Source organism: Tympanuchus pallidicinctus, unplaced genomic scaffold (genome assembly GCF_026119805.1).
Source record: "Tympanuchus pallidicinctus isolate F22 unplaced genomic scaffold, pur_lepc_1.0 scaffold17, whole genome shotgun sequence".
NCBI classification, from domain to species: domain Eukaryota; kingdom Metazoa; phylum Chordata; class Aves; order Galliformes; family Phasianidae; genus Tympanuchus; species Tympanuchus pallidicinctus.
This window is the reverse complement of record NW_026294690.1, coordinates 3,283,061-3,298,546: the sequence shown is the minus strand read 5'-3', so window position 1 is coordinate 3,298,546 and position 15,486 is coordinate 3,283,061. Positions and strand designations below refer to the sequence as shown.

At 38.3% G+C, this 15,486-nt stretch overlaps 1 protein-coding gene across 1 annotated transcript in view; it reads right to left on the bottom strand.

The window, feature by feature from the left end:
- The window catches only part of IARS1 (isoleucyl-tRNA synthetase 1), a 92,291-nt gene that overhangs the window by 45,707 nt on the left and 31,098 nt on the right, over window positions 1–15,486 (bottom strand). The window contains exons 14-15 of the mRNA XM_052678470.1: window positions 12,700–12,798; window positions 2,179–2,305 (exon numbers count right to left, since the gene is read on the bottom strand). Of these exons, the coding sequence (XP_052534430.1) occupies window positions 2,179–2,305; window positions 12,700–12,798 (226 nt within the window). The remainder of the gene's footprint in view (window positions 1–2,178; window positions 2,306–12,699; window positions 12,799–15,486) is intronic.

Genomic DNA, 15,486 nt, shown 5'->3' with positions numbered 1-15,486 from the left:
AAATAAGTCCATGCAGTGTATCAGTGCCCCACCAAGGCATTCTGGGATCTTTCAAGATAGTCTTCTAAATGCCAATCATTGAAAAGAAATGACTGCTGAGGTCAGCTGAGAGCCACGTTCCTGAAGCAGCCTCCAAGCAGACTGGAAACAGATCTGAAAGAGCTCCCTCCCACTTCAGCAGAGGACAGGTAGAGCACTTTTGCTCCAAATCCACAATGCAGGACTGCAGTGCCTAAAGTAGAAGACGTCTCACAAGTGAGGTGAGTGACAAGCAATGAAATAATCCACGAGAATTTCTGTTATATCACAAAGTATCTCACATTATGATTTATATTCAAATCCTATACAAGTAGACATTGTCCACTTTATTAACTTGTTGCTTCACTGGAAAAAATTATCCATTCTAAGAAAGATGTGCTCCTACACTGAGAAAAGCATTAAGATTCGAGAGCTTAAAAAGATCCAACTGCTTGCAAAAATGTGGTAACAGTCAAAAGCATTAGAAATTAAATTCCATTATGCGTGGAATACATGATAATTATGCTAAAATAAAAATAAAATAAAAGCTAAAATAAAACTGTAGGAAAGCAGATATTGATTTGTGATAAAATTCACTCTAGTACCAATTAATTCACTTTACTGTACATTAAATAAAAAACAGTTACTACTTCTCCAAGATTTAATATGCACAGCATAATTGCATGCGACAAAGTGTTCTTTTGAGAGCAATACATGAAGAGGAGCTTCAGCAATCTCATATGGCACTAGGCTGCATTAAAACTGAAGTGAGGAAACTACCTATATGAGAGTAGATGTCACGCAGATATAAATACCATCACTTCTGATGGAAAACTTTATTAGCTATACCCCCACACGCCTAAGAAAAGAGTGAATATAAAAAGCTTGAAATTTAGCCTGGTCCAAAAATCATACTCAATTACTGAACCATACATGACATTTAGTCTCTAGAGTATGCAGAAACATATATAATACCTGCAGCTAAAAACAGCACATATATTGGTGTTTCTATCATTATTTAAGAACCTGAAGCCCTAAGGAATATTCGCAGTTCATTTCCAAGAAAAGGTCAGTCTTACAACCTACATTATTAAAACAAACAAATCTACAAAGGCAAAAACTATCTATGTACACAGGGAACAGGACATCAAATGTGATATTTTTAGGGGCATGCAGTGGAAGTGTAGGAGTTATGCATCCTTTACAGAGTCTTTTTCAGCTGCAGAAAGAAATCTAGAAGCATGCTTGGACAAGACTGAAAGCCTTCCCTCCCATCTAAAGAAAACCTTTATTATGAACACAGCAATTCAATTTTAGCATTGATTCAAATCTTCTGGGTCTAAACTGTCAGCCCTCAAATTAAACCCTACCCAATATGAGGGAAGATAGAAGCACGTAGTTCACCGGTAACTTACAAGCACACTCATGGCATAAATACCATCCAAATGCCAAGGCATCAGGAACATTCATCGTATGTGTCTAATGGAACTAGTCCATGTAGAAAAATGAGGAAAAAAAATACTTTTTACACTTAGAAACAGTTTTTTAAACTTGGTATCTTAACACTAAGAAAAAGCTATTACCAGAACTGTCTTCAAGTATTCACTTGAGCAGTGAATATTCATTCCTAGCACTACCATTATTTGCTTCCATCATTCCTCTAGATTCGCCTTTTTTACTTCCTGCTACACTCACACTTGTAGCAGCACCAATACGTATTTTCATATTTCTGCAGCGCTGGACTTGCTTTTACACCTCCAGCAATTCATTTGGCTTCAAGTAACAGAGTGTCAGAATTTCCAAAACGCGCTGAGAAGACTGAATAAAAATCTCTTCCTTGCCATTTTCTCAATGCATTCCTATTCCATCAGCTTTCTCATCACTGAAAATTCTTCCAGGAAAGATAAATTTTAACACTTGTAAAAAAAAAAAAAAAAAAAAAAAAAAAAAAAGCAGTAAGGAAGATTGCTTGCCATTTTCAATCAAAAGCAGTGGAAATGTACAAATGCACACACAAGTACATAAGCATATATCTACCTCCCCTTATAGATACACAAGTTCCATTAGGACACAATAAGACAACAGCAGTCTATCAAAATTAACAAGCAATACATAATACAGAGAGCATTTTCTTTAGAATGGGAGCTTTTGTTTTCCTACCTCTTCAAAATCATCACTGACCCACAGTGGGATGGGTGTTCCCCAGTACCGGTTTCTAGATATAGCCCAATCTCGTGCATCTTTTAGCCAGTTCCCAAAACGCTTCTCCCTCACGAAATCCGGAACCCTGATCCAAAAAGAAGAGAAATATTAGTTTCCTTGTAGATTGAATGTAGTGGTAAACTAATAAGAACTTGAGTATTTAATTGCATCCACAAAGCAATCCATTTTGGAACACTGCAGAAATGGGAGCACGCTCAAGATAAGGCTATTGCAAGCCTTACGAATTCACCGCACAAGAAGTAACACCATTACTTCTGCCCTTCTTTGAACTTGAAAAGCTACAGGTGTGAAAGACACCACATTCATTTTATTTCACGATGTGTCAGTGAAGATGTGCACAACAATGGACCCAATAAATAGATACAACGTCCAAAAGTCCTTGGGATAATCCAACACTGGAAAATCATGGCTAAAGGTGGATAATAATTCTCCTGCTTAATTTTACCTTCAGGAAAACATACTACTTATTGCTTTCTGTCTGGAGATTTGGGAAGTCTAGAGTAACGACATGAAAAGACATGCTGCATTACACATGGGCAGCCAGGTAACCACGTAAGACCTCTAGATTTTTGAGAAAAAAAAAAGATAAAAAAAGATGCCAGGTTGAAATACCCTACAGGAAAAGTTTTTTTGTCCTATTTACCATCTCCATCTAATTTCCCTACTACAAATAAATAAATAGAAAGCAAAAGCCTAATAACGCTTGTTAAATGCTCCACCTGGTAAGGTTCTGTGACATATTAGGACATGTCAAAAGTTAACTTTCATCCTGTGAAAGCTCAAAGGTTAACACGAGAATCTGATGCCTACCTAGCTTCCCTAATGTGCTAAATGCCATCATGGTTTCATGAGGAACTGTTATCTGTAAACAAATAATTAACTATAGATACAAAGATTATATAACAGATAAGGGAAAGCAGTGTTTCTGAGGCCTCTTCAACCTTTTTTTCCAGCACTAGGAGATTGAAACAAGTGTAGATGAAACAAGCGTAAGCATCACTTGGAAGAACCTACTGACATCAATGCAAGCTGCTCTATCAAGCTTCACCCATGGTGACACCATGTGGAGGTCTGAAGACTTTTTGATGACAACAATATCTACAGTAGATAAAAACTAGTCATGCAGAATTCATTAAATATCATCATTCTGAAGTTCTACAGCTTCAGTAGTTATTTCTGGGTTTAATTTTGACTGCAGAGCTACCCTCTAAACATTTCTAAGAAAAATATATATAGTATAAAAATGCTTTTAAACTCAGCAACTAACATTTCACAGTGCCCATACACAGCTTTGAAATTTATAAACACATGCAGGTTTTCAGACTTTCTTAGAGTAGGGCTCATTTGTATTAACTTCTCTGTAGTGACCTCAAGAGACCCTCTCTCCCAACACCAGTGGAAACTGTAAGAAGACCATTAGCACTTGCCTAACATTCCACTAATGTGGAAAACTTCCCCATACATCACTCCTAAACTAGTTTCCATTTTTCAGAAGTTGTTAGACACTGATTAGCTGAAATTATTAGTCCCATTTAACATAGCTAGAGGCAGAAACAATCCCCCAGCGACATTAAAACACTTGGAGTTTCAGCTCTGCCTCCTCAAAACATGCAAGAAAAATTAATCTGATCCCAAAGTGGACATTAACCACAAAAACGCATGTGGTGTTATCCCTCACTCTCTCTGAGCTACGAAACCACAATTTACCTCTTCTGGTAAAATTGTCTGACCCTGCTGACAATTTTTAGCAGAACATAAAACACAAACCACTTCATCTACTATGAACCACATTTGTAACCATGATTTGTTACCACTTTAGAGGTGCAGTACAGAAATAACACCAACGTAACCACTAAGCACAATGAAAACAGCCCGCATCTCAAACACATCTTGAGCTCATCACTCAAAGAACACATTACTTAAAACACCTTATTCTGACCTCCACCCAGACACGGTATGGCAGATACAGCCAAACGGGAGCAACTTCACTAGATAGCCACCCAGAGCAAACCCTTTGCAGTCGTGCGTTCTTCAAGCCTAGGGCCTGTTCCTTTCACTTAGTCTTACTGCATTCAGCCACAGCTATTTCAGTGTGACCTTCCTGACTTACAGACAGAACATCTTAAAGTAAATAAATCAGTCAAGACAAAAGCATCACCCTAACCAGAGGCACCCCATATTTACATGTACTACTGGGCTAGAAAGATAAAACAACATTCCTAGCAATGCTGTTACTAACACCTGATCACTACATCGCTGCAGCTCTAGTGTGCCTTTAAAGGCTTGGGGGTGGCTTTAAAAAAACAAAAAACAACAGTATTGTGTTAGTTTCTTGGTAACTTTTAACAGATCACATCTTGCCAGGGCTATGTATTGTTACTTAAGGAAGCCTTTATTCTCTCTTCCATCTACGTTCTGCAGTAACGTTTTACTCAGCTAAGGACAGCGAGGGCACTCAGAGGCTGTCCTGCAGAGAATTCTGCTCCCTTCCTTCCCATCGCTGTAACTGAACAAACTTGGCCTCATCCTGAGAAAACTCTGCACTGCAATAAATCTGTCAGCATACAATCTTCCTTAAAATCCCCAGCTAGTTTTTCCATCTGAATTCCCAAGTACTTTGAGAACAGAACGGTGACTTTGAGGCCACGATAAAAACATAAATCATTACTGATGCTGATTCAAATTTCAGGAAATTTTGGGCTAAGTTAAACCACTTACCTAAGTCCAAAAGCTAACACAGTATCTTGAAAGAAAATAGCTGCACAAATGCAGAAGGCATCCTCACAATATGGATATTTAGGAGCTTTAAGGAGAAAACAAAAAACACAGAAAGCCAGCCACACCACGGTCCTACTTCACAGCACAAAAAGTCACAAGAAAGCCCTTTGCCTTATCCCAATACACGTTTCCTGTGTTTAACCAGGTATCTGTCACTACCGTCCTTCAGCTGAAATGCATAACTTCCAGGTTTATGCTGAGGATTCCACCTAAATCTGCAGTTTAGGACGACAAGGAAGGTGACAACTGCTACAGTCCATGCAGAGCAACTGAACAGATTCAGACCTCAGAAAAGGTCAAGTTCCAGCAGCAAATAGTACTAGAAGTTTTAGCAGAAATCAAAGCAGTGACTTCACTTCTAAGGATTCCTGCTGCAGCCCCAATATCGTGCTGTCCAAATTTTTTCTTTTTTTTCCCCTCAACTGGCCTACAATTTGTGTTGGTTTTGACCTTCACATTCCTCTGCACAATGACACAGACAGGATTTTGTACTTCCTTCTCCAACATTTAGCAAGGTTGAGGAGGCTGCTGTCTCAGCAGGCTGTGAAGCTCTCATTTCATGACTTTAGAATAGCGTGGGATAATGGCTATTTCTACTTCTTCGGCACCCAGGATAGTGTGCTAAATAAGACATTGCAGCAGTTGAGAAGTTCATAGAACTGAACTTCACAACACAAACGAATAAATATTGATTTATCAAATAATAAATTATTGAAAGTAAACAGTTTCAACTTGCTTCAATGTAAATCTTTTAACTCTTTCAACATAAAAACTCCAGCTTAACAAATTAGAGATGACAGTAATTATTCATCTGCTCTAGACATGGATGTACACTTCTGATTTGGAGCAGATCTGAGATTTTGCTAAATTCATGCACTGCTAGGACTTCCATGCAGTGCCCTCCTTCATCCTTTCTCAATAGCTTCTCTTTTTCTTAGTGTCAAATCAAGACCCTCTGTGATAAACACAAAAAGATAATAAGACCAATAAAAATTCAGACCCCGAACAGCATTCACTACCTACCTACCACAACAGAAATCATTTTACTTGGCTTCCAAAGTCTATGTCCTACAGAGTATCTAGAGCACATAGGCAAGTGAACACGGATTTCAACGTCTGAAATTAGGGAGCATCTCTTCAGTCCCAGAGCACACGTGGCTAACAGCAAGTCCCCACAGCTGCTGACCCAGAGCCTTCTCATCACCAGTTGACACCACAGGAACAGCATGAATTAAGATTACTCTATTTCCTTTCCAATAAGAAATGTGCAGGATGTAGGAAATGTGAATTACTACATAATCCAAAAGAGAACACATTAAATGATTTAAGACATCCGTTCCTTTCCTGGACACAGATCTTGAAGACCTTCTCATGTTCATAACACAATTGCAAATACCAAGTACAACTTCTTATCCACTTCAGATGTGTTCCACATGGCACTGAGCGGGCTCACTCTGCATCGGTCACAGGATGCAGGAATGCTGTCACAAAGCAATATCATCCTAATTCATAACTACAAATATCACTGCTGAAATAAACAGTCATCAAACATTACCACAGCAGAAGCCATATGTGCTTTATCGCTAATTTACCATCAAAAGCTTTTTGAGATATTATGTACAGATGTACTAATTATTTCTTACTCCTCACCATTCCTCTCACCAGCCAGTTATACTCATGGTATTCAAAAACCACAGCAACTTCACATACTGGGTAAGACTCACAGTTATTATTTCAGGGAGGCTTAGAGCATATGAATTTATTTGCAAAACAGTCCCAAGAGAGTCAGATTGATAAACAGAAAAACAACAAGAATTAGGAAATCCTATAACAGAGTAGCACTCAGCATTTGATGTCTTCAGTTCTGAGAAGGTGGCCCACAAACTATCCTTTCATTTGGCAAGCTGGCAACTTGAAGGGATTCCTGAAATCAGGAATTGGTTGCATATTTGGAAAGATAGTAGGCAACTGAGTTGCAACAGCAAAAATCAAAGCTGGTTAAATAGTTACCCTCATGTCATCTCATAAAAACATGTACAAGTATCTTTAAATCCGTAACACAAAACTTGTTTTTGCTTTCTTTATTAACTAATCCTGAGAAGGCTCAAAGTCTTCAATTCCATAATGCTAATCTGCTCTTATAACAAGCATCCTTCAGCATGACCTCAAATTTATTCTTAATGGTTTCTACTTCAAGGAGATAAAATAAGGCAACTATTTGTGCCCTTTTAACACCCTAATTAGTAGCAATACTATATCATGGATCTAATTAAAACTCCCCAGTTAGGGGTTGGGGAAACAGGGAGGAGAAGGGAGCAAAGAGGAAAGGTCAGCTGCCTGCAAAGCACAGTTTCCATTGCAGCAGACAGTTTCTCCTCCCCAGTTCATGAAATCTTATTATAATGGTGCACAGCCACACATCCCAGACAAGTTAGGGTTGCTTCCATCAGTATAAAATAAATTCCTGCCTATATGCAGCTTACATTTGCTAAATTAATAGTGTTTTCAATCATTCTGATACAGCAACGTTTTTCTGCAGTCTTTTATCACGGTTCCCATAGCAACAAACACTTTAGCGTGAGACTGCAATGCTGCTGCAGACTGCATCATAACCATACTGTCAGCAGCACACAGCTGCCTGACAAGTCAAGATTAAGCGAAGCCATAACCTCCAGTTCCGTGATACATTTACATTAAAAAAGCCTGTTATCTTATTTGTTTGACTCAGACAACATGCTAATTGCTATAAAAATTCTTAATCTTACCTACGAAGGCAAAAAAAAAAAAGTCACTGTATTCTGAAGCTGGAGAGGAATGAAGCTTTTGCTGTAGCTCTTGCTGCAGTTTCCCATGGAATATTCTGACTTCACATTTACTGAGTACTTTTACATTTACAACTTTGTATATATTTGCAACCTTTTAATGGAGGCAGATGTTTAACACACTGCACATGCGGATGGATTTACCAGTCATCTAAGCACAACTGCCTGGTGAACCAACCGTTGGAGTTCCTGGCTCAAGAAATACCTTATTTCACAAACAACAGGCTGGTGATGACCGCTCACTGGGACCAAAAAGATACTTGCTGGATTTATGACAAAATCTCTGCTTTGAGAGGAAACAGCAAAATTAGAACACAAGCTATCAAGATCAATTGAAACAAGCTTTAAAGTTTACTTCCAATCCTCAGCCATATATTTGCTGATAACAGCCAGCAATGAAACCTTCTGACTTATGCTGCATAAATCAGACCACTGCAAAGCAAACCCTGCAGTCATTTTTCCCTTTCTTCCTTCTGCAGGCAAAGAGGCCGCCATACGTTTTGCATCGGAAAACGCTGCCATCTACTGCCTGTAAATTGCTGTACACCTCACACCACTATGGGGACCACACATCAGCGTTCACTGTTCCTGACTAAGCATAGTCCATGATTCAAAGGGAAGAGTGAAAATTACATGATCATAGTAAAGAAGAAGAAAAAAAAAAAAAACACAAGAAAAACAGTACACAGGAAACATGCATTTAAAACTGTTCACCACTCATTTATACTAAGGTAGAAATGAAAATATCCTACTAGCCATAAAAAACAACCTATCTTCCAACATCATCCTACAATTGTGTTATAATTTAACATCTATTGCTCCTGCTAACCTGTCAGACTTCTTATCTGCACAAAGAAACACAAGCGTGGCTGAAGTACATCAACTTCCCATTGCTGAGTGGGCCCTACATTCTGCCAGTGAGGACTCACCACACAAGACAGGCATAAATTGCGATTAGACGACATCTTTTGGAAGGTGGGAGACGGTCTGTTGTTCAGCAAATAAGCAGGCTGACCAAAGACTGGAAAGGCTGAATCAAAGCCTCTCAGAAGATGAATGTGTTTGATGGATGTATGTGAGACACTTGTTCTTGGGGTGCTTGTACAGAAACAGCAGGAAGCATGGAAAATCCACACTTTTAAAAACAGATATTAACTTCTGGCAAGAAGGCCCATTGCATGCACTCTTCATAGTATTTTCATTAATCACTTAAATTGTTAGTTCTTTAGAATCAAGAAAGAATCTCTCTAAGAACCAATACATCACACCCTTTATTAGTGTTTGAAATTTGCAGTGCCAAGAAAAAGAAAGAACAAAAGGCTTGGCTACTTTGAAGTCTGTCACATCTGCTTTCCTTCTAGTGATGCTCATTTTTCCACTATATAAAGTGCTGTAAATCTTGGGTAAACAATGTCAGAACGGCACAATGGTGTCTAACATGAGCCAACAGTTGGAAGTAACATACTTCAGTTCCTTCAGGAATCAACTCCTCACTCGGAGGTGGGTTTTCATGTTATGTTTTTTGTTTTTTAAAAGTTCACCGCTGAAATTTAAATACAAGCCCATAGTATTTAAAAGCCTTTCCTATCATCTGTAAGAAAATAATACCTACAGTACCAGAAGTGTGAGCTGCATTAGTTTAGAAACATAAGCTACATTAATTCATTCTTTACACTAACTTATGCATCTGTAACTTGTACCAAATTTGAACGGTGGCAGCAGGAATTAGTCCTACATTATGCAACAGAACCTAAGGTGGCATGGTTTCGTTTCTTGACAGCAGTGATGCAGCAAATGCTCTGTCAATGAATCATTAAAGTTATAAAAAACAAGTAAGGCTAAACCCAAACCTCATACAGCAGGGACCCAACTTTGGTGCTGCACCTAACACTTTGCATCAACGTAACACAAAACTAAGGCCTGATAGCCCTGGACAGGATGGATTCACCCTGCTGCAGCTCAAGTATCACTGTAGTAAGTTGTTTGAATATAAAATTCCAATTTTATTATTTCCTGCTTTAATAATCTCTTCTGCAAATTCTGTGGGGAAAATTCAAGCAGGGATTTTAGACTGTGGACTGAAACTCAGTCTCCTAATTGCTGCTACAGTGCCATGCTTTCAGCATTCCCTGCCCAAGCAGCATCCACTCTGACAAGGGTAAGGCTGGGAGAAAGAAAGTTTTTATTTGGTCTCCACTGTATAAGAAAAAAAAAAGTGTTAGCAGACTCTAATCTTTCTTGTAAGCTATAGTTAAGTTTGAAGAATGGAGATACAGCTGTTGCCTTTAATAAATTTTGAGTGACTATGGCTTTATCAGTAGGCTAATTCATTAAAAAACTAATTAAAAAAATCAATCAAGTCAGAAAGTTTGTCCAACTATGTTTAATCTACTTCATCATAAAGGGTAACTATAAAAAGTGCAGCTATTCTTGAGGGACAATATACCTATCAGTCATTTACAGGAACAAAAAAAGCAGTGCACTCAAACTCATTCTGCAAAGGTTAATATAGTCTGAAAAGCATTTATCCCAATTTTCTCATTTTTCAGGACATACTGAAGCCCCAGAGAGTCAAAAAATAATTATATATATATAATATTTATTTATTTTTAAAGCTAGGTATTATTCCTGACACTTCAGTAGATCAGGTCTCTTCAAAATATAAAAGTAGGCTTGGGAAAGGATAGGCTCCCCAGTATTTTAGTAGATGAATACTGAAGAATGCTAGCATTCTCAGTGTCAACTTAAGAAGTTACATCCCAGCCACAATTGATGTATTTCAAGAACATATAAATAAATCCTTTAAAATAATGCAATTTTCATTTAGAAAGCTGGATTGTGAAAGCCGTCTCTATGTAAGAGATGCCATCACGTACTCCGACCTCCACTAAGGAAATCACACACTGAAAATATATTCTGATATGGCTTTTTTTTTTTTTAAATAAAACAGTGATACCACAAGTACTTGTGGCCACATTCCCCACACAAAAGATTCTCAAAATCTGCTCGAATTAATGAGACTGAACAACTGACTGAAGGACAAAGAGTGCTATAATTCCAAGCACACCAAATACTGCTAATTCATACAATCAGCAGCGCTCTCACCCAACAGCACCCCTATCACATCTGGCTCCACTTGTATCTCTACTGCCCAACATCTGCATAAGACATCACATAAAGCACACATAGATGAAGCAGGGTTGAGGGACATGGTTTAGTGTGAACTGTTGGTGACAGGTGGATGGTTGCACTGGATGATCTTGTAGGTCTTTTCCAACCTCGGTGTTTCTGTGGGTTCAAATGCTATGCCAATTCTCAGAAACATCTCCTGGATGAGCTGAGGTCACTCAGCAGTTTCTGCATGAAGTTTTGCTTTTTCTACCTTAACCAAACACTTCCCTTTCTTACCAGGATCATTACATTTTTCTTATGTTCATGTGAAAATTAAGCGTGCAGGTCTACTGACAGCCATCAAAATAGTAGAAGCATCTTGAGATAGCTAATTAAAGCTATGAACAAACACTTTCACCCTCCTCTCCAGCTGATTTTTCCCCCAGAGAAGGATCACAGTATGTTCCATTATGGAAAACAAAAAAAAAAAACCACTCATCTGTAAAATCTTATATATCAAGACCAGGCGTGTGCTTATTAGCAAGTCAACACTGCAGCACCTTTGGACAGTGTGCACTGTGGATCACCAGCTTCTCACACATTTCAACATTTACACTGTACCACATAAACAGTTACGCAGAAATGCTCATGGAGCATTTAATTGCTATTATCCAAGAAGAAACACAGTATAAGTTTTAATTGTTCTGTTTCAACTAAAGCTAATAAGATGTTTTAACTGAAGTTCCACCTTTAACACAATTTCATTTGCTAAGCAAAGTCACACAGTGACTGCATTTTATTTTTCCTACAGTCTTTGAGAAGACTGAACAACTGAAACAATTCTATAACCTCCAGATCTTCCCCATCTGATCTCAACTTCTCAGGCAGCAGTTAGTTATGAAAAAAATAAAGGTTATGGAGGTAGAAAGGACTGGATCCTTTTATTACTGACACACCAGAGGTCCATCACAAACTCTCAAAATGGCTGCTATCTCCAGCTTCCCCTCTTACTGCTCTTTTTGTCATATATTTAAGTTATCGTGCTAATGTAGTAACACATTTCAATTATTATCCACAGCTTGTCTGTTTTTCCTGCTAACACCTTTTTTCACATTCCCACGAAGCTTTAACTTCTGCTATCATTGGCCAATTTTTATTTAGTCAACCGAAACAGAGTTATTATACCAGTACTTTATCTAAAATATAAAAATTAAAGATTTATTTACCTTCCTAACTTCTTCTCTCGTGGATCCTGTTCGGGAGGCTTAGCTAAGCAGCCTCATGCTTCCTTAGGCTGAGATGCAGCTTTTCTCATGTCTCACTTCTTAGCATTGTGTCACACAACCTGGAGATACTTTTAACTATCTTGTACCCCATTTCACCATCAACTTAGGTTTTAACTTTACTGTTCAACTGTACTCAACCATAATTACTCTAAAATAACACAGTATTTATATATTAATTATATATTTCTTATTGAATTCTACACAAGCAAAGAATAATTTCTGAAAAGCAAGAAAGAAAGAACATACAAACATATTCATGCACAGGACTGATGAGCAATGAAGCAGGTTATCTGTTTGTGCCTGGATTGCTTTACCAGTTTGAGGTCCATTTGTGAAACCTAAGATAAAGTGTCATTTAAAACCAGTTATCAGCCATGCTTTGATAGCATTGGCACAAAGACAGAATGGAAATATGATGGGAATTAGCAACAGGAACAGTGACAAAGAGCAGCAGACATTACCAGTAGCACTGGGCATTATTCTGCAGTAGCTTCTCCACCATGTGCTCTACTCTTACAAACCAGCTTGGCACAGCTTTGTATATCAACGGAGTATCTGACCTGTAGCAGAAAGATGATGGAAAGGGGCAAAAAGAAAAAGCCACGTTATTTATAAAGAACATTTTAAAAATGCAGTTCTGTGCATGACAGCTCTCTCTCCATAGAGCTCACTGTACACTTCCTGAAATATTATCACAACAACAAAGGGTGTTTTGTTTTTAACAACACATTGTTATTAATTGTTACTCTTACATGAGCTACCATTTTAAAATTGATTCCTAAGAAAAATCCTTCATGAAGCAACCAAATGAGTTTTTATAGCACAAGAAATCACAAGAACAAACTACACTTGAATTTTAGATTTATGTTGCTATATAGTACAGAAATAAGAACTTCATCCAGTATTCAAATGAGTTAAGTCTTCCAGGTGACATCGTTCTGGTTTTTTTTTTTTACATGCATATCTCCAACCTGACAAGCCAAAAAACATTATGCTACATTATTACTATTTCTATTTAAAAGAGTCATTTAGATGGAATAACAGTACCCAACATCCTACACCATGAGGAGAAGGAAAGAGAGATCCAGATAAATATATAAAAGCATTAAGTAACAAAGGCATCCTCACATATTTCTTACTTTAACATTTCAGACCACCATACAAAAACCACATGGGGCATGTAACATTGTAACATGATGGAAAGCGCAGCAGTGACAGCAGGGCAGCAAGTCCTAGGCTGCAGCAAGCAAGGACTTGCTCAAATGCAACAGCCTTAGGCACAGAAATAAAAGAAAGAAGCTGCTTACCTTCAGAAGGCCTCATTTAGGCAGGGATCTCCAGAAGATTCCTATGCCTCCACTGCTAACCCTTAAATGAGGTTTGGGAAGAGGTGGATCCTGCCTTCATCCCTTCCTGTCACTCAGGTACCCCTAAGCTCCCCTGGGTTGGCCCTGCCTTCCCACCAGGAACTCCATCACTGTTTTGAACTGTTACTTAGCATTTCCACTGCAGGATGGGAGCAGATTCAGAACTTGGGATTGCTTAGAAATGAGAATGCTGTAGGACAGACTTTATAGACTGATGAATTTTCTAAATTACCTAGTAAAATCAGAATCTTTAAGCATCTGGCTGCATTGCAGACTTGGGCAATTCTCTTCTTGGTTAGTTCCTTAACACAACAGCTTATGGTCTTGAGAGACTTCAGTAACACACGGCCTTCTTAAGGATCCAATAATCAATTTGTGTATAAAGTTCATTATAGGAGAGGTCAGACAACTCTAGTACTTCATATCCATCTCATTATTCCAAATTAAAGGAGGACAGTATCCTAGGATAAGGAAACTGTCTGCTCATATACAGCAGCTGCAGCAACTCTGGGACAAGAAGCTCTTACTTCCATAATATCAACTCACTACACAAAACATTTCCTGATTTTTTTTTTTATTTATTTATTTTTTTTTTTTAAGCTATAGCATGGATTCATTTCAATTGCACAACATACTCACATTATGATGAAAATTCATCAATATAATCATATCACTCAGGAGTGGTTGTGGCAGTGATGTGGGCTCATTATTTTCATTATCTGAAAATGTTTGGAAGCCAAGGGACTGCTATGGAGAACACCTCCTTGTTCTCATATCCCTTCCTACACATTGACTTCTGGATGCTGTCACAGGCTCTACTGGGCCTGTTTGGTCCAATATAGCACAACCACTTTCACTGCTTCCATAACACCGTCCTTCAGCTCTAACTTCAAATCTGTGCTTTTTCATTACCTCACAAAGGATTAAGATTGACAGACTCAACTTACTAGCACTACAGTCTGAAAGTAAAAGGCAGAAATGGCACAGATTCCATAGACTTAATCTATTTCAAACAAGAGAATAAAATCCCCTTTTGCATGTTAACTTCCACTTCTCAACACAATAGTGTAACTCAGAATTCCAAGACAATTACTCTGAAAAAAAACTTGCTATCTCAGCAGAGGACTGGCCATTCCTCTGTAACTAACATCTGCATTTCTTAAAGCAGTTTCTCTACCCAGCATTCCTGGAGTCTTCACTGAGCATATACATTAAAGGTAAAACTGATTTTCAAGGACTAAGCACTTAAATAAAGATAGTGAGTTCAGATAAAATATCAGGATGTTGAAGAAAGAGCAGAAAGCACCATTCTAAGGGCACAGCCACTGGAAGCAGAAAAAATTTTAACACAAATAGCCAATTTTAACAACGTAAGAATATTTGCTCTTCTGTAACTGTAAAAGAAAACTTCACAGTGCATGCTAGAGCCTGGCAGTCACCTATTCAGCACCATCCTATCACATACAGAGATTGATTCTGATTACTCAGGACCAGCACATCCTTTGGGGAACAGCAGTGGCAGCATGTTTCCTTAGATGTGTGTCCTTTAGAACTTCATCAGAGGTAGAGAAGCACCTGAGCAAACAGCCTGTTCCTTAGCAGTGATACAAATCAGCTCTCTCTGAAATGTAACCTTTGTACATGAAAAGCTCAGCGATAACATTCTCCGTGCACCATACATGCTCCAATCATTCCTTGTACCACTCCGGACTGTGCAATGATTTTAAACAACTTATTGTGATCTTCCCTTTTTTTAATTTCAGAAGTATATGACAGATTACTGACCACACGCCCTTAAAGAACGCTTCTTGGTTTTGCTTAAAAAAGCAAAGCCTTGCATAAATCAGAGACAAAGCTTCCCACTGTTAATTCCTAATGGGA